At 40.8% G+C, this 20679-nt stretch overlaps 1 protein-coding gene across 1 annotated transcript in view; it reads right to left on the reverse strand.

The window, feature by feature from the left end:
- Nucleotides 1-1245: 1245 nt before the first annotated feature.
- The window catches only part of LOC129773479 (gustatory and pheromone receptor 39a), a 59236-nt gene continuing 39802 nt past the window's right edge, over nt 1246-20679 (reverse strand). Inside the window, exons 2-3 of the mRNA XM_055777089.1 lie at nt 16951-17112; nt 1246-1353 (exon numbers count right to left, since the gene is read on the reverse strand). Coding sequence (XP_055633064.1) covers nt 1246-1353; nt 16951-17112 — 270 coding nt within the window. The remainder of the gene's footprint in view (nt 1354-16950; nt 17113-20679) is intronic.

Here is a 20679-nt window from a genome sequence, read left to right on the forward strand (position 1 = left end):
CGATACGGATAGAAACATTGTTTTTTTTTACAGTTTTCGCCAATTTATAATGTTCGATTAATAGAAATTCATGCCTGCAACAGAGTTAGTTCGTTTTTGTTTTTGCTTTATAATGCTGGTCTCTTAAATTTTATGCAAACATACATACTATCTATAAGATAAATCGACCTTTCAAACCTTTGTAGGGGTATGAGGTGGGTCATCATCATCATCAAGTTCATTATTCTCACTTCTGAATGACGTATTTGCTGTATTCAGATGTAATTTGTTGCGAAATTTAACGGAACCTGCATTTTTGTTATTCAGCCCTACATATTTGTAAGTGGATGACATTCCTTTCAATGTTTCCAGTTTTAGCATTTTCTTCTAATCCTCGTTTTATCAAGATTGAATTGTGAGAAAACATTCTTAACCGATGTTGAGAAATGTGGAAAAATTGATAAGCATGGTATAGTTTCTTCAAGAAGTGGAAAAGCCAGTGTGTCGCCGGATCTTTTGATCGTCATTAGCTTTGCGGTTATTCCTACATACACATCATCCTCACTAAGGTAATGCTGTGCCTCAAACTCGTGAAATTATCCAGTCCTGTTTTGAAAATCTTAGAACATTGTGAGTGTAGAGAAAATGATTCGGGATTTATATTCCGGAAAAGCTTATTCAGTCGATTGACAATATGTGTGATAAAAAAGTTAGGTATAGGTTTCTACCAAAAGAATTTTGCTAGAGATCCCAGAAATTTTTTTCTGATAAAATGAAAAGTACAAAAATCAGGATCATTTTATAAAAATCAGGCAAAATTGAGTGTTTGTCTGGATATTAGGGAATGTCAATAAATTTCATAAATATGAATCCCATACGAATCAAAAAATTTCCTATGCAATCCAACGATATCAATGAATAGCTGTCTATTGATGTTGGGTTGGGTAAATCGTTCGCGCTCCTTACTCAGTGCAAACATCTGTTCATTGGTTCCTGTCAGTTTTGCAAAATATTTATACTAAAGAAAAAGTGGATTTGAATTTGTTTTATTGAATTTGAATTTCGTAGTATAACGCTAACAATGTGGTCGTATCTTTGACACCAAACTTATAGTTTTATACGAGAAAAAAAAACTTTTTTTTTCGTTTTTTTTATATTTTATTCTCTTAATGAAATGTCTGGAATTGTTTTCAATTGAACTGTGCGGAGGAGTAGAACAATATGCGTTGATAGATTTTTTTTATTGAAGAGTATTTTCAATTCCATTTAAACGCTGCCCGTACTCGTACCGTTCCTGTCACTGTGGGTCAAATCGTTCTCGAGCTGTTTGAACTGTATCAGTATCACAAGATAGGTGATGATCGAGCTGAATACCTGCAAGAGATGAGAAAGTATGTGTCCGTTAAAAAATATTTATTGTTTAGAAATAATATCACAAAATCTATTACTTTCACGTGAACTTCAAGACTTTATTTTGCATAGTTCGGGTTTAGGCGCCATTTTGTTCGGTAAATTGTTGCCTTTTTTAAGGTAATTCCATCATTGTATAGTTGTAGAAACTTTTGCCCCCGTTGGAAAAATCTGGACGGTCGATTCAAAAAATATATATAATCGACGTCGTATATCTTTAATCGACAAGATTTTTTCGCTTAGCCAGAAACAGGTGATAATCACTAGATTTCTGGTCAAAACTATAAGGTGAATGCATAAGAACTTTCAAACCAAGCTCCGGAATGTTTAAATTGTTGCTTTCAATGGTTTTTATCGTAACTTTAGAATAGCACCTATCTGCTTTGGTCGGTTTACCGACATTCTCTCTCGGTCATAAATCAGCAATAGAATCATTTTCTGGTGTGTTCGACAAACTGTTTTCTAGAAAGAAATCCTGTTTATCCAACCATGAGCCAAAAATAGTACAAAATCTGTTTTCAAGATTATGGTTATCCATAGGGAAAGTCATTGTAAATAAATGATTGGAACAGATAGGTCTCATTGGAAGATCCTAATCCTAGCGAGGTTTCTATTATTTTGTCGACATTTCCGACAATTGACCTACCAGAGTGTGTTGCAAACGAAACTGTGATTTACTGTTACAGTATCACGACCAGAGATGCCAACCTTCCTGATTTTTCAGGATTTCCCAGACTTTTTGACACGTTCCCTGATATCCTGACAAACACTTAATTTGCCCTGATTTTTGTAAAATGATCCTGATGTTTCCTGAATTTTCTTGATTTTGTACTAAAGGGTGTGTCACATCAAATTGCATCACGGAAAAAACGCTGTAGAAATTCGCCCAGTAGACCGATCCTTTTGAAAATTTTAGACAGTAAAATAAAAACTATTAAACAACTTTTGGCATTTTCCATTTTTCATACTTCGAGCCCAAGCCCGTATGCTCGTACCTTCCTCTTTACCCCGTCCATAAGGTTCTGTACAACGTCAGGTTGTAGTTTTTTTTAACAGAAATCCATTTTCTCTTAAAGTCCGCCTCCGATTTGACAACTTTTGGGTTCTTCCGGAGGGCCTGCTTCATAATCGCCCATTATTTCTCTATTGGGCGAAGCTCCGGCGCGTTGGGCGGGTTCATTTCCTTTGGCACGAAGGTGACCCCGTTGGCTTCGTACCACTCCAACACGTCCTTTGAATAGTGGCACGAAGCGAGATCCGGCCAGAAGATGGTCGGGCCCTCGTACTGCTTCAATAGTGGTAGTAAGCGCTTCTGTAGGCACTCCTTCAGAAGCGCTTCAGAAGCTCCTTAGTCATCACGAAGGGGGCGCTCCGCTTTCCACAAGAGCAGATCGCTTGCCACACCATGTACTTTTTGGCAAACTTGGATAGTTTCTGCTTGCGAATCTCCTCCGGAACGCTGAATTTGTCCTCTGCGGAGAAGATCAACAGGCCTGGCAGCTGACGAAAGTCCGCTTTGACGTAGGTTTCGTCGTCCATTACCAGGCAATGCGGCTTCGTCAGAACCTTGTATGTACGCAGGCCCTCCCGCTGCTTGGTCCGCTGGACGAATGAACTTGACAAATTCAGCTTATTGGCAACATCCCGGACCGAACTTCTCGGATCACGTCTAAATTGCTTAACTACGCGCTTGTGATCTTTTTCACTGACGGAGCATCCATTTTTGCCGTTCTTCACTTTCCGGTCGATGGTTAGGTTCTCGAAGTATCATTTTAGTACTCTGCTGACCGTGGATTGGACGATTCCCAGCATCTTACCGATGTCCCGATGTGACAACTCCGGATTCTCGAAATGAGTGCACAGGATTAATTCACGACGCTCTTTTTCGTTCGACGACATTTTTCCAAATTTACGAAAAATTGACAGTGAAGCATGGCCAACATGATCTATACACTTGTTCGATTCGAACGAATGCAGAGCCATCTGTATGAAATGATCGACATTGTTTGCAAGAAAATTTATTACCTTCAAGCTACAAAAAACATGACAAAATCAATCGAAGTAACCAGGAAATTAAAATTTTCACTTCCGCCAACCAACATCTATAAAAGGCTGTTGAATCGTATGCGGGGTCTCTTTTTACCGCTCGGTTTTGACCGATGAAGATCAGCTGCTCGAACTTTAGTTGAAATAATTTAGTTTGTGAATTACTTTTCTTGAAATATTTTGTGAATTGTTTAATAGAAATGTGATGTGAAATTATGGAGAAATGAAAATAGTTATACTTACCTGCAATGAAATACAAATAGAATAAACATGTGTATACTTACCTGAATCGAAGAACTCTTATCTATCGCGTCGCCGTTCCGGAGAGTGTTACCTGGGAGAAAACTCACCACGTGTACTGCGTATTTTCCTGAAGATTGCTGCCCAGTGATCCTGCTCTTCTTTGCTATCGACAAAGTGGTCCTTCGAACCGGATCTAACGTTGAACTCCGTTGATCCGGCATCTCAATCGCTTGTGGAATCCTAACCACGTGGCTGTGCACAGTTGAGGTTACCTACCTGGTACAATTCCCTTCAGAACGGGCTTCGATCTCTTCATAAGACAACTTACATCACCGCTGGTTACTGCGTTGTTATAACTCATACAAGGCATTGAAAATTGCCTTAAGAAGGTAATTAGCGTTCCATTCTCTCACATTTATCTCTTTGTGCTGCGCGGTCTTTCGCTTTCCAGATCCCGCTTCATCATGGCCAGCGAAAGGCGAATCAAATCACTGAAAACGAGACAAAAGAGCCTCTTATCATCATTCAACCTCATCGCAACGTTCGTCGACAACTACGATGATGAAACCGATGCTGTTGAGGTATCTGTCCGTTTGGAGCATCTTGTCACGATCTGGAATGACTTCAACACCGTACAAAGCGATTTGGAAACGCTGGACGAGGCCGGCACCGAAATTCATCTGAAAACCCGCATTGAATTCGAAACTGTTTACTTCCGTGTAAAAGGATTCCTGCTGTCGCTGCATAAAGCTCTATCAACTCCGGTTAACCCTGCGTCTCCAGCTAACCATTCAAACCAGCATTTCCCTACGGCATCACACATCCGTCTACCGGACATCAAGCTGCCTGTCTTTTCGGGGAACATCGATCATTGGCTCAATTTCCACGATCTCTTCGTCTCACTAGTTCATTCGTCGCACGAACTCTCTAGTGTGCAGAAATTTTATTACCTTCGTTCGTCTTTGGCTGGGGAAGCATTAAAACTAGTGCAGACAATAGCAATCAGCGCCAACAACTATCTCGTAGCCTGGAATTTGTTGTTGAAGCATTACCAGAACACCATAAGACTAAAGCAGTCGTACATTGACTCGCTTTTTGAGTTTCCCACACTCAAGCGGGAATCCGCTTCCGAGTTGCATTCGCTGGTAGAGAAGTTCGAAGCTAATGTGAAAATTCTCAAACAACTCGGAGAGAAAACCGAATACTGGGACATCATTCTCATCAGAATCTTGAGCATTCGCCTTGATCCCACAACAAGGAGAGACTGGGAGGACTGCGCTTCAACGAAGGATGCCATAAAATTCAGCGATCTAACATCTTTCATTCAACGTCGTGTCTCAGTACTTCAATCGATTGGACGAACCAGCGATGTATCCCAACCTCAACCTGTGAAAAGGCCACTTACGCGCCCTGTTTCTATCCACGGAGCAAACGCCATGAACTCGAGAGAGTGTATCCTGTGTTCGAATCACCATCCTCTATATTTGTGCGGAGTCTTCTCCAAAATAAGTATCAACGACAAAGACAAAGAAGTTCGCCGTCATCAGCTGTGCCGGAACTGTCTCCGCAAAGGCCACCGAGCAGATGATTGTCCCTCTTCCAGCACGTGTCGCAAGTGCCATGGTCACCACCACACTCAGCTCTGCTCCAATTCTTCGTCCACATTTCCTAGCGCCAATGTTCCAGAATCAACACAACCAATGAAAATTCGAGCACAATCAACGGATAATAAACCGCCGATGTCAATGTCAGCAGCCATCGTTGAAACGTCTGTCAGGTCGTGGAGTGAAAAGCGTTGTTCTGGCAACAGCGATTGTATTGGTGGTTGACAACAATGGTATTGGACACCATGCCAGAGCACTTTTGGATTCCGGCAGTGAGTGCTGCTTTGCAACAGAGTCATTCATACGGCGGCTCAAAATCCAACGTCAGAAAATTAATCTCCCGATCGCTGGAATAGGACAACGTTCGACACATGCTCGCTTCAAAATTGTTTCTACGGTGCGTTCTCTAGTAACCGAATACTCTGCTCCGGTTGACTTCGTTATCCTACCACGAGTGACTGTCGATCTACCGTCTAATTCATTTGACGTTTCATCTTGGAAAATTCCTACCGGGATCCAACTCGCGGACCCATTGTTTCACCAAACTGCTCCCATCGACATCATATTAGGTGCCGAACTATTCTTTGACCTGTTCAAAGCCTCTGGCAGAATTCAGCTTGATTCCAATGGTCCACTGTTCGTGAACTCCGTCTTTGGCTGGATCGTTTCCGGAAGAAAATCGACTGGCCAATCATCAACTCCAGCATCGGTTAATATTGCCACCGTCGTAGATCTTCATCAGCAAATGGAAAAATTCTGGACTGTCGAGGAAGATAGCGGCTCTGCAAACTACTCGGTGGAAGAAGCAGCATGTGAAGAACACTTTCAACGCAACGTATGTAGAAATTCAGAAGGACGCTATATAGTTCTTCTACCAGTCAGAAACGACATTCTCTCCAAGTTGGAAGACAATCGTCGTACTGCTATTCGCCGTTTTCGTCTTCTGGAAAACCGTCTGTGGCATAATGAAAATCTCCGGAAACAATACTGCGACTTTCTGGAAGAATACCGTGCCCTCGGACATATGCATCGAGTGTACGACCATGAGACAGCACCATCTCCGTCCTATCATCTTCCTCACCACTGGGTTGTTCGTGATGACAGCTCTACAACAAAGTTACGCGTAGTCTTCGACGCGTCTTGTAAAACACCGTCCGGTCCCTCCCTAAACGACGCACTCATGGTGGGTGCAGTCACCCAAGAGGACATCAGGTCAATCATCATGCGATCCCGGATCCGACCTATAATGATAATCGCTGACATCAAACAGATGTACCGACAGATACTGGTGGACGAAAAGGATATTCCGCTTCAGAGAATTGTGTGGCGATTCTCCCCGGACGATCCTCTCGAGACCTACGAATTGAGGACGGTTACCTATGGGACGGCTAGTGCTCCATTTCTAGCGACACGTGTCCTTCAACAATTGGCCGAAGACGAGCGGTACGAGTATCCACAAGCTGCGACGGTCCTGAAAAGGGATTTCTATGTGGACGACTTGTTCTCAGGCGCGGATTCCGTGCAAGAAGCCATCGCACTTCGGCAGCAGCTTGAGTCCCTTCTCAACAAGGGAGGATTCCAACTCCGTAAATGGGCTTCGAATGAGCCAGCCGTATTAGAGGAAGTTTCGTTGGACAACCGAGCTCTTCAGGCATCCGTGGACTTCGATCGAGATTCATGCATCAAAACCCTAGGCTTACATTGGGAACCATCGACGGACAACCTGCGCTACAAGATCGAACTGCCAAATGTTTGCGAGGAGAGGCTTACCAAACGCATAGCTCTCTCCCAGATTGCCCGTCTATTCGACCCTCTCGGCCTAGTGGGGCCTATCGTTACCACCGCTAAGTTATTCATGCAGGCCTTATGGACGCTTAAGGACAGTGACGACAATGTTCTAGGCTGGGACCAAGAGCTCCCCCCACCGATGATCGAACATTGGGCATCGTATCTCTCGCAACTCCCGCTACTAAACGAGCTTCGTATTCCTCGTTACGTTTTATGTCGTAATCCAACAACGGTACAACTTCACATCTTCTCCGACGCATCGGAGCGCGCTTGTGGAACTTGCGCTTACCTCCGCTCGGCGAACTCCGACGGAACCATAAACGTAGCGCTTCTTACAGCCAAATCGAAGGTAGCGCCATTAAAGAAGCAAATCATACCACGACTCGAACTCTGCGGGGCACTGCTTGCGTCACAATTGTACGAGAAAATTACTGCGTCTCTTCAACTGTCAGCCGAAACATTCTTTTGGGTCGATTCGACGGTGGTACTCAGCTGGTTGAATTCCACCCCATCAACATGGACAACTTTCGTGGCGAACCGTGTTTCAAAAATTCAACTCGCCACGGTTGGATGTCATTTTCATCATGTGGCAGGACAACAGAACCCTGCAGACTGCATCTCGCGTGGGACAACAGCAGAGCTGCTATTCCTGAATGAACTTTGGTGGAGCGGACCCTTTTGGTTGCAACAACATTCCAGCAGTTGGCCAATCCAGCAGCACGACGAACTGGAACCTTCGGATGCCCAACTAGAAATCAGAAAAACACCAGTTGCCTCAGTTCCCGCCATAGCCGAACCCACGTTCCTGGACTTATTCGTGGAGAAATTTTCCAGCTACGATCGCATGCTGCGTGTACTCGCTTATTGTCAACGATTTCGTCACAACTGTCTCGCCAGGCCACGTCCAAAAAGGTCTAGTCTCAGCTCTGATGAAGTCTCCAAGGCCGAGAAAACGCTGATCTCATTAGTTCAACAACAATGCTTCAACAGCGACTGGACTCAGCTTCAGCAGGGAAAACCCATTTCCGCCAAATCACCTCTACGATGGTTTCATCCTTTCCTAGCACCAGATGGCCTGATACATATTGGGGGCAGATTGGAAAGATCGCAACAGCCTTTCGAAGTCAAACATCCAATTCTTCTACCGTCGTCACATCGCTTTTCCCTACTGTTGGTTCGAGGTTATCACCACAAACATCTTCACGCAGCTACACAACTATTGCTCACCATTATTCGTCTCCGCTTCTGGATCACAGGGGCCAGAAAGCTTGCGAAAGCTGTGGTTCACAACTGCACGACTTGCTATAGAGTTCGTCCAAAACACGTGGAGCAATTTATGTCCGAGCTTCCTGCATCACGGGTCACCGCGGCGCGGCCATTTTCCGTCTCAGGAGTGGACTACTGGGGTCCAATTCTACTCAAGCCAGTCAGTCGAAAGGCAGCTCCACGAAAGGCTTACGTAGCTGTTTTTATTTGCTTCAGCACAAAAGCAGTACATCTGGAGCTCGTTCCTGAATTGAGCACAGCAAAATTTATCCAGGCACTGCGCAGGTTCGTCTCACAACGAGAAATCTGCTCCGAAATCCACAGCGACAACGGGAGAAATTTTGTGGGCGCAGCAAACGAGCTTCGTCGTCTATTCCGCAACGAGCATCACCAGCTGGCAGTTGAACAAGAATGCATGAAGAATGGAATACGCTGGTGCTTCAATCCTCCTAAGGCTTCTAACTTCGGGGGCTTGTGGGAGGCTGCTATTGCGTCAGCACAGAAGCATTTCTACCGTGTTCTCGGACCCAACAAACTAGCTGACGACGACATGCAAACTCTACTCAAGCAGATCGAGTGTTGCCTGAACTCTAGGCCACTCGTTCTTCTCAGCGACGACCATACCGATTTCCAACCACTCACTCCCGGACACTTTTTGATTGGTTCTGCGATGAAAGCAATTCCGGACATGGACCTCACGAAAATTCCCTCCAATCGACTTCGACACTGGGAGCACACGCAGAAACTTTTCCAACATCTGTGGCAGCGATGGCACAACGAATATCTTTCGACGCTTCAACCACGATCGAAGTGGTGCAATCCACCTGTAGTCATCGAGAAAGGTCGCCTGGTGGTTATAAAGGACGAGAACACTCCTCCTGTGCACTGGCCGACAGGACGAATCATCGAACTGCACCCCGGAGCAGACGGGATCACTCGAGTGGTAACTCTTCAAACACCCAGCGGAAAATTTGTGCGGCCCGTATCTAAGATATGCTTGCTACCCATCGCGACAACACAACCAGCAACACCATCAGAAGAACCAACGAAGACAACAGAATTATAAATCCGTAAGCTCATCCAGTTGTTCTAAAAGGGCAAGAACTCATCATAACAACCAGCCATCAACGAGCAATCGACATTTTGAAATTTCTGAAATGGGATTTCAGAGGGGCCAGTATGTTCGATGAACGAATGCAGAGCCATCTGTATGAAATGATCGACATTGTTTGCAAGAAAATTTATTACCTTCAAGCTACAAAAAACATGACAAAAACAATTGAAGTAACCAGGAAATTAAAATTTTCACTTCCGCCAACCAACATCTATAAAAGGCTGTTGAATCGTATGCGGGGTCTCTTTTTACCGCTCGGTTTTGACCGATGAAGATCAGCTGCTCGAACTTCAGTTGAAATAATTTAGTTTGTGAATTACTTTTCTTGAAATACTTTGTGAATTGTTTAATAGAAATGTGATGTGAAATTATGGAGAAATAAAAATAGTTATACTTACCTGCAATGAAATACAAATAGAATAAACATGTGTATACTTACCTGAATCGAAGAACTCTTATCTATCGCGTCGCCGTTCCGGAGAGTGTTACCTGGGAGAAAACTCACCACGTGTACTGCGTATTTTCCTGAAGATTGCTGCCCAGTGATCCTGCTCTTCTTTGCTATCGACAACACTTTTATCTGATTTTAAAGCGAAAGCTGAAGATATAATTCCTAAAAATTAAATTTCTACAGCGGTGATGCAATTTGATGTGACACACCCTTTAGAATGAAAATTATCCGTAATAATAATATGAAGTTTTTCTGGTTGGAAATGAGAATTGTCATAATAGCCAACATAAAATAAGCTTTCCAGTCCGCACTTGCATAATGTTTAATCTCTTTTTGTTTTTATCTACATATTCCGAAGCGCTTCGCTTTATCGAAAATACCCTGTCGACATTTATTAAAGCTTGATGATGGCGTGAAAAATAAACTCTATCAGATTAGCACGCCCAAAGGCAGTTTCAGATCGTTATATTTTGAATGAAAATAATTACTTGTTGCTTTTGAATAATTAAAACACGTAGTCCTAGTTCTTACTTTACAACTGTGTCAATGAATTTCCTGATATTTCCACGAAAACTCATCATAATTAGCATAATCTTACGAAACTGATCTCGAAACTGAACTTGTTCATTAATCTCGAAGCCCCATTATGAGTTTCTACTAATCAAACAGTCGATAAATTCCCACAACTACTGCTCTCAACAAACTAGAGGAACTTCCGGAATTAGTCAATGCGATAGCCGTCGTGTTCCATCAGAGAAACGCCAAACTTCATGTCTCTTTGTCAACACGACAATTTTAATTGGAGTCTGGTTGGAATGTGCTATCCCACCAGCGAAACTAACCGAATATTGCGCCTTAAGATTATCACAGGTTAAGGTACCTGCGAAATTCTCTCAAGCATACGAACTTCGACATTTACTGTCTATAATGAAAATATCTTTCTTTTGTATATAAAACAGTTTTCGGCGAGAAAGCAAACATATTCTGAGAGGATATTTTTTTTAGGTGTGTGAAAGATCGTGGAACAAAACTGTGCACATAAATTTTAATAAATGCATTTGTGTTTCCAAAAATCGGCTCGAAATTTCCGGACAACACAATATGAGCATCCTGATTTCTCCTGATTTTTATTTTCATTCTCCCTGATTTTTGAAAATAATAGTTGGCAACCCTGATCACGACCATAAACTTTTTGCACAATTACAGCTGCTTAACTTGCATTTCCAGGTTTAGGTTGAGCAATTTTGGTAATCCTTGACGCGCGCTCAAAAAAAAAGTCAAGTAATCAAAAAATGTCTAAGAGAAGGGTTTTGTAATAAATCTTATATTTATGACACAACCTTGCATGAATCGATCGCATTCATACTACCTGAGATATTGATCACTACAGCCATCCACCGGAGACATAACGAATTCTTTTTTCCCCATCCTAATATTCACTCTTTTCAATCAAACAATTGGTTGATAAAAATTAAACATTCTTCTAAACATAAAATCAATGTTCAGTCAATTGTTCAATGGTGTGTATGTTTTCTACCGTTTCCATCAGCTTCGTTCAGCAAAAAACTTCGAACCTCAAATATGATTGTTACGCAAGGCAGCGCATTAGTAGTAATGATCGCTTCATACATAGGTGACTGCGTTTGCCCTGTCGCACTTTAAGATGCCGAAAAGTGTTTGAATAGCGGTGGGTTCAGGTCAAAGGCTTGGACCCGGCATCCATTACTGCTCATTTCGTAGCGTTGTGTTGTGTACGGCTTGTGTGGTGTGGTCAAGTGTAGTCATCAGTTTACATTCTTCACGGCGGAGAAGTTTCACCCAAACAGGAAATAAAATAGGGATATTCGGGATAACATAAAAATTACAAATAAATTACTTTCGATAATTCCTCATTCATGCTACAAATGTGAAATTTTTTTTTTTAATTTTTCTCTTTTGTCTACTTGTCCTATTAAACAGGGGGACGAGACGCCACGTATTGACGCTTTTTAACCCTCCTGTACTCGCGTGCAAAATCATAACACGTATACTCGCGCACGGTGTCACAGACCGAAAATTGAACTTCTCTGTAATGTTGCCATTGTGTATTTTTCAGGCTTTATTGGCATTTATTTGAAGAAGAGGGTATAATTGGATGGAAAAGCTCCTAAAAATATGTTTTCTTCGTCTTTATTATGTTTTAATGGTCATCTAACTCAGCCTCCTCAAAACAGAGTAATTTTTGATACTCCAACACAAATATCGAAATTCGAATTTTTCACTGTTGTTAATTAAAAGTAAGCAACTGAATAAAATTCATGGAAGTATAAAGAGCTATAAAATAACATAAAAACGTATTGATCGATAGTGGTTTCATTGGAGTAAGAATCAGAACATAGCATAACTGCATGCTCGAAACAAACATATTTTTCACATTTCATGCAGTTGTTGCGTGTTTTTCGGGTCTTTTATCGAAGAGAAGAATGTATACCACCTTCTGTAGATGATGAAGGTTCTGGAATATAAAGTTGGCATATTTCTAATATTCTTTGTCTCTGTATTCTTGGTAAATTAAGAATTAAAACCTCTTTCAGATGGGGCATAAACAGATAATATAAAGATTTCTAGTAACTTCCTTTTATTTGTCTTGTTTTCTTGTCGATATTGTAAAAAAAAAATATCCCCAAAACTGTAATTGTTAAAAATTACCATAAACCACCGATTCGTTCATAGTTTACTGTTTACAATTCTTCCACAAGTGAAATTCTTTCACAAGTGTGTATATGTATGACCATTATATTTAGCGAATAACTAGAACAAAAATATTTATATTTTAATTTTGAACGTATGAATCTAACGACGAATAGTTAATATATGGATCCGTTCAATCCAGGTACAAAAGGGACTGAAATCAAATAAGAATAGTCCGGTAATGATCTTATGCACTATATTCTATAAATATTCCACGCCACCAACATTAATTTATACATTTCATTTAACAATATTCTAGAATATGAAAAAAGGCACTTGTCCAAAAAAGTTACTCCTATACTTGCGTCGGTGTGTCTGACCGAAAGTGTTAAAAAAGTGGCACACGTCCCCTTGGTACCAACACATGCGACACGCTAAACGATGACGAACGACGAATAACGAAGCTAGAGGGAATCGCAAAGTCGTAGTGTTGATATTTTCTGAGAAATTAACGAATTATTGATTTCTCGGTCTGACAGACCAATGCGCGAGTATAGGAGTGTTAAGTGATTCCCTCCAGGCTGAATTCGTTTCTCTCTCTCTCTCTCATGTATCATTTCTGCATATATCAACGTAAATAAAATGCCAGGTATATTACTTCCCCTGTGTGATACACACGCTCTCCATGCAAAGAAGCCTATGGTGAAATAAATTTTTGCTTTTGTTCTTTGTCTACCACTACATGGAAAAAGCGGGAAGCAATGTACCTGGTATTCTATTTACGTTGTGCATGTATCGATGTTTGAGTTCACGGTGGGTAAACCAGGTGTATGGCACGATTATCGCTATCTCACTCTACCTACCGTCATCGCATATCTCACTATCCCTCTGCTGCAAAAGTTCATCATCGACATCACGATATGTCAGATGGTGGTAAATTGGTAATTCGCGATGGTGTCGACGTCTGGTGGCGACTTCAAATTATGGCCATAATTTGTGTCCCAAACTCGTTAGTGTAATCTCTATCAGATTAGAAGACACGAAATCGGTTTTTCAATTTTAAAATTTGAATGAAAATTTTCACATCATGTTATTTAATTACTTGAAACGCGTATTGCTGACTTTCATTTAATTATATGGCTATACAATTCCAAAATTGTTGCTGATTTTTTTCATTATAATATAAACTTGTCTTCATAAACAATTTTCGTATGAGATTTTTTCAACACTTGCAAACAAAAATGTTCTTAATTCAAATAGAACACTAATTGGATATGGAAAAGCTAATTCTCATTCATAATTTTAATTTTGAAAACGTTCATTCCGACTGAAAATCAGCTATTCGTTGACGCTCCCCTAAACTAGTAAACGAAGCACAATGCCGCCAACGCGGATCGCTGTTTTGAAGAAAACAAATACTTTTGACGTTTGAGATGTTGGCATCAAAAACATGGCGGATGTCATACAGCTGGGGTAAACAATGAAACCGTCCACCAATGGAGTAACTATTTTTTAGCATCAGAAATCAATTTTACGGTTACACTTTATATGGACTTGAAAATAAGATTGAGTACGCGGACAACTAGGTACATGTCAGGTTGGAGTGGTAGTGACAGATCTGTATTCATTCGTCACGTCAATTAAAACAACCATTTGGTGACTGATTAACGGCGAATGCCAAAGTGGTCCGACTCGAAGCAAAGCGAGAGTCGATTTTCACGTTTCGTCTTCGAAAATATTGGACCCTGGCATTAACCATAAAACGCACCGCTTTGATCAGAACTTCAGGAGACATTTTCTCGAGTAATTGTTCGTCCGTGCTTTCCGTCTGTGCGTCAAATTTTCAAGTTCTGCCAAAGATACATTTGAAAAATGCGAAATGTATAGGAATGACGGCAACTCCAGTTCGGTAACCTCTGAGAAAAACTAGAAGTGGGCTATATCTGTGGTATAACCACAAAGTAGACGTAGAACTACCGCTGGCTTTGTAATCATTTGTTTGAAATTGCATCGGAATCAGTTCTCAATGGATGAATAAATAATTAAAGGGTGTGTCACATCAAATTGCATCACGGAAAAAACGCTGTAGAAATTCGCCCAGTAGACCGATCCTTTTGAAAATTTTAGACAGTAAAATAAAAACTATTAAACAACTTTTGGCATTTTCTTTTTATTCATACTTCGAGCCCAAGCCCGTATGCTCGCACCTTCCTCTTTACCCCGTCCATAAGGTTCTGTACAACGTCAGGTTGTAGTTTTTTTTGAACAGAAATCCATTTTCTCTTGAAGTCCGCCTCCGATTTAACAACTTTTGGGTTCTTCCGGAGGGCCTGTTTCATAATCGCCCAATATTTCTCTATTGGGCGAAGCTCCGGCGCGTTGGGCGGGATCATTTCCTTTGGTACGAAGGTGACCCCGTTGGCTTCGTACCACTCCAACACGTCCTTTGAATAGTGGCACGAAGCGAGATCCTGCCAGAAGATGGTCGGGCCCTCGTGCTGCTTCAATAGTGGTAGTAAGCGCTTCTGTAGGCACTCCTAAAGGTAAACCTGCCCGTTTACCGTGCTGGTCATCACGAAGGGGGCGCTCCGCTTTCCGCAAGAGCAGATCGCTTGCCACACCATGTACTTTTTGGCAAACTTGGATAGTTTCTGCTTGCGAATCTCCTCCGGAACGCTGAATTTGTCCTCTGCGGAGAAGAACAACAGGCCCGGCAGCTGTAGAAAGTCCGCTTTGACGTAGGTTTCGTCGTCCATTACCAGGCAATGCGGCTTCGTCAGCATTTCGGTGTACAGCTTCCGGGCTCGCGTCTTCCCCACCATGTTTTGCTTTTTGTCGCGGTTAGGAGCCTTCTGAACCTTGTATGTACGCAGGCCCTCCCGCTGCTTGGTCCGCTGGACGAATGAACTTGACAAATTCAGCTTATTGGCGACATCCCGGACCGAACTTCTCGGATCACGTCTAAACTGCTTAACTACGCGCTTGTGATCTTTTTCACTGACGGAGCATCCATTTTTGCCGTTCTTCACCTTCCGGTCGATGGTTAGGTTCTCGAAGTATCGTTTTAGTACTCTGCTGACCGTGGATTGGACGATTCCCAGCATCTTACCGATGTCCCGATGTGACAACTCCGGATTCTCGAAATGAGTGCACAGGATTAATTCACGACGCTCTTTTTCGTTCGACGACATTTTTCCAAATTTACGAAAAATTGACAGTGAAGCATGGCCAACGTGATCTATACACTCTTATCTGATTATAAGCGAAAGCTGAAGATATAATTCCTAAAAATTAAATTTCTACAGCGTTTTTTCCGTGATGCAATTTGATGTGACACACCCTTTATGTCTAAAGATTGCTAAGATTGAGAAGTTTTCCTTGTTAGGATGAGTATGAGTATGAAATTATTATTAACATGAAATTCAATTATTTCGAACTTGTTAGTGGTCGAGAAAAGAACCGTGGTTTTGCAAAAGCAACTGATGAAGTTTGATACATAATTCTATTTTGTCGTGAGAATAATACACGAGAGATTTCATGACCATTCCAAGCGGAAGCAGAATAGAAACTGATGCTCTTAGATATGATTACATCACTGAAACCGAATGTGCAAATCTTCCTTCATTCGACCGGAATTACAAGCAAACATTCCTTCATGACCATTCTATGCGAAAGCAAAACAGAAACTGGTGCTCTTGGCTATAATTGCATCACGGGAACCGAATGAGCAAGATTGTCATTATTTCAATAGCCTGTTTTCAAAGCAATTTTTAGGCTATTGAAACGAGTTTTTGGGATAAATAAGTGACAATCATATAACTCTTTGACATTTTGTCCTTCGAATGAAGTAATTATTATACCACTCCATTCAGCCGCTAAAGAGGTATTAACGTTCAAACCCTTGCACTCCAGTGTCACTCTCTCGTTTTCGAAACCTTGAACTTACACCCCGGTACAGAAATGAAAGACGTAGTCCTACGTCTTCTTCTTCTTCTTCAATGGCACTAACGTTCCTAGAGGAACTTCGCCGTCTCAACGTAGTATTACTTGCGTCATTTTTTATTAGTACTTAGTTGAGATTTCTATGCCAAATAACACGCCTTGAATGCATTCTGAGTGGCAACCTCTAGAATACGCGTGATCACAGGGTCAGGTCAGGCAATAATTGCTTTTTTTTTTTCGCAATTATCAAATATTATTACTTACTGAATGTCATCAGAAGTGAAATGGGGTTAGATATGGATGAACATGAATACTACAGTTGTTGATTCCATTTGATTTGTCACACGCAATAGAATTGTATTACAATTTTTGAAGATTTGACTCTCAGCTTTCTGACTCCTAGTCTGAAAAAAAATTGAAGCCGTAAAAAATCTTACCGTATAAATAACGCTGTTGTCGATGTCAAAGAATCCGTATGCGGAAAATTTCTTCTTTTGGTGCAAATTCTTCAATAAGAATTTATTTATTTGTTTCGCCACTTTCTTATTCTGCATCGAGTAGTCATCAAAATGTCTCGTACAGAGCGCCGTCTCGTTTGCCTGAAAATTATCGGAACAATGAAGAAATTTTAGTTGTGTCGACTTGCTGGATATGAAATGGAATGAATAATATGGTATTTTAGTTTAATTGTGTTTCTACATGGTGTCTTTTTGGACTTATAAATATTATTTATGTTTAGTGTTATTTGACGAATCAGCATGAATTGACTTACGGCCGATTGATCCAAATTCATAAGACGTTTGGACCGATACGATGGTATATGCTTCATCGGAAACAGTAACAAAGCACGGGGATTTGATCATAATTATTTTGCAGGAACCTAAATTGAGACAAAGAACAACCAAATTTTTCAATTTTTTCAGCACCGCCTCAATTTTCTTCAGCCTCCGCCTATAGCGATTCCTATCCAGACGATTTCTTGATTGTAATGTTAATGAATACGTTTCAACAGATTTCTGAACCGGCATGGGAGGTTCTGTCTCTATGTTCGCCAGACATTGTTCCTTTCAGGCTACTATTTGTTCCGGTTCACTGCACCGACCCTTTCTAAAAAGCAATTCCGATCGCTTGAATAAAGAAAATAATAGTTCGATAACTGGGTCATTTTAAATCAACCAGACGTGGAATCGATATGTTGCCTGTGATGTGGGTGACAATTGTGGCTTTAGATGAAATGTATGCGTATTTGAATAGAGTAGCTGTTAATATTGACGTAGGATTACGTCTTTCCGGAACATATTGGGGGTATAAATTGAAAAACGACAATCGATCGCATCGCGAAAAATGCCCAATATTAAACGCTTATTGCCCAGTCATTTCATGATGGATTGATGAGATTTTGGTGTCGATCGATTTCGAAACTTCAATTTTCTTTAATTGAAGAAATTAATATGAAACTAACTATCGAACAATTGAAAAATCTCCAAATGGAAGTACCTCGTTCTGATTGGTTAAAATTAAAGACACAAGCATCCTCTTTTACACGCATTAATAATTTTTGGCACTCCATAACAATTTATTACAGTGAAAATGAATCAAAAAATATAGTCTATGAAACTACAGACATCAAAATCAAAGTACCTGCGAAAATCGGCATTACGAATATATATGCAATGTGTTCCCTAACAGACTTCAAAACTCGGCATTGCAAAAATGTGCAAGCCGGGGGCATTTTTGTATTGCAAATGAGGTGACTGATATGCTTAATTCTAACAAACAAAATTTTAATTTTAACATTAATGTTGGTTGCTTCGTGAAATCTCATATCAATGACCGATCAAAAACAACGTTGTAAAACGTAGTGTAAAGTGTGAGCATAAAATTCGTGGTAGCGGTTGTGTTAAAAATGACTTGAGATATGAAATGATTTGTTTCAATAAATAAACAAAACCAATGTGTGTTCCCGCTCGAGAACGGATCGTCCGATTTAAGGTGTCTGTTTTGTTGTGCTCATCTCAACACAAGGAAAGTTCACGCGACGAGAAAAATTGGAAAAGTGAAGGAATAAGTTATCGCCAGGTCCACAAGTTATCGCCAGGCCCATATAATCAAACCAGCAACCATACCCACGGCATAAGACGTGCTGTGACTGTAAACAACGGAACCGGATCGCAGCAGAGACCAACCGCGGAGGCATCAAACTATGCCGATTCAATATCTCTCCAAGTAATAATGATTTCCAACTCGTATTGTACCAAAAGAAATTGAATAAAGATTCAGATTAAATTAGTGAGCCGACGAGAACAGTCGTGTTTTCCTTTTTAGCTTTAGCTTAGTTTAGTTAGTCTTTTTCTTAAATTCACTTCCTCACATGGGAAGTTAAGTAATATACGAAAAAGTGATTTTCCATATGCACTACATATCGTATTAGGTGCTGTGAGTCCAATTGAAATTTGCATTGAGACATATAGCATCGTGATCAGTTGGGTTTGAAGAAAAAAGAAAAAAATATAAACGGACGTTACGTTTTCCATTTCAAATATGTTTTCTCTATAAAGTAACATGATTTTTGTAATGAGGAAAATTTATATTTTTTCCATAATTGTGATAATTATGTAATCAGCATGCAACAGACTGTCTAACGGAATCCTACGTCAACTATGTGGTCGTGTCTTGGACACAAGTCTCCTGTGACCTTTTCATGATTTTTTTTATTGATTATTTTCACTAAAATGCAAAAGTGTTAACCTACGTATTAATGTGTAAGAACAAACCTTGGAGATCGTATTATTACTTGCGAATAAAAAGTCCAACGTTATGGCAATCGATGCCAACAAATCAAAACGAGACCACGCCCTCAAGAAGGAGTTGTTCATGTGCATCATTTCCTCAGGATAAAGCCAATGCCGATAGAGCACCACGGTGATCCAAGAGAGTTGCTGGATGCATACTAGCAGGAACGGAATTCCATAGAAATCGTTTATCATATCGACAGTTTCGAGGAGTAGCATGCTGTTGTGATAGTACGAGTCCACAGCATGATCGACTTTTTTGAGCTTCGCAAATAGCTTCCCGAGAGTATTCAACACAGCCGAACATTCCATGATGTATGTAATCATGATAATTGTGTTCACTATCAATGTTCCGAGAATTAGCGTCACTATTGGATTCTGGTGCGATTTCAAAACGTGGAATGGAAACAGAAATAAAAGTTTTGAAAACAAAACGACAGCCAAGCAAGCGCATGTCTTGCTCGCGAGTGATCGAACGCTCACGTCTAACGAATTACACAAGTATTCTAGTCTCAAAAGAAGCAATTTGTGTTTTTCCGCATAGAATATATAATAGTTCCTCATTATCCACATGACCACTAGTGTTTGATTGGCCAAAACAACTTCCGCCGCATATAAGATATGCTTTTTATTACAGTTCACAGCCATTGCAAAACCGCAACCCGGGCATATGTTGGCGGTGATCAAGGTTGCACCAGTAAATAGCAATGAATTGATGTAGATGCAATAGTAACATTTCACTAGTTTAGTTTTTCCATCGATCCATGCGTTGTGCATTCCCAGGAAACTCATTAAAGTGTACAGTGACCGAAATTCTTTGACGAGATCCATGTTGCGGACTCAAGAAGAAATGTATGACTAACAGCAAGGCTCAAGTACAATGTCATTTTTAGTATTAGTAGCCACGGGAAAACTTATATTGTTGACAGCATAATTTTTAAAGCGTTTGGTGGGTACAACTAATTTGCAAATTGACTGCTAGTGCAGCTGGAATGTTTAGCAATAATTACCTCATTTGCAGTACTCCAAAACATCCACGCCATAGCGATGAATTTTCCAAATGAAGGTCCCAACCACAACACGATATGCCAGACTATATCTAGCTCGTTGGCTTCTATCGAAGGATCGGTCATACTGAGGTAAAGAAGAAATATTTGGGATACCCCCTCTAGCAGCACTATAACAATGAAGAACATAAATGGGAAGGCGAAACATTCCATCAGCAGGTCAAACAACGAAATGACTTTAACATACGAATTAGCTAGTTCCTTCCACTCCCTTCCGTTAGTTTTGTTCATCAATGTTTTAAGGTTAACCAAAATTGTCTTCATTATCCATACTATACTGCTGAACAGTAGGAAATAAATTTCGCTG

Source organism: Toxorhynchites rutilus, chromosome 3 (genome assembly GCF_029784135.1).
Source record: "Toxorhynchites rutilus septentrionalis strain SRP chromosome 3, ASM2978413v1, whole genome shotgun sequence".
Lineage (NCBI taxonomy): Eukaryota > Metazoa > Arthropoda > Insecta > Diptera > Culicidae > Toxorhynchites > Toxorhynchites rutilus.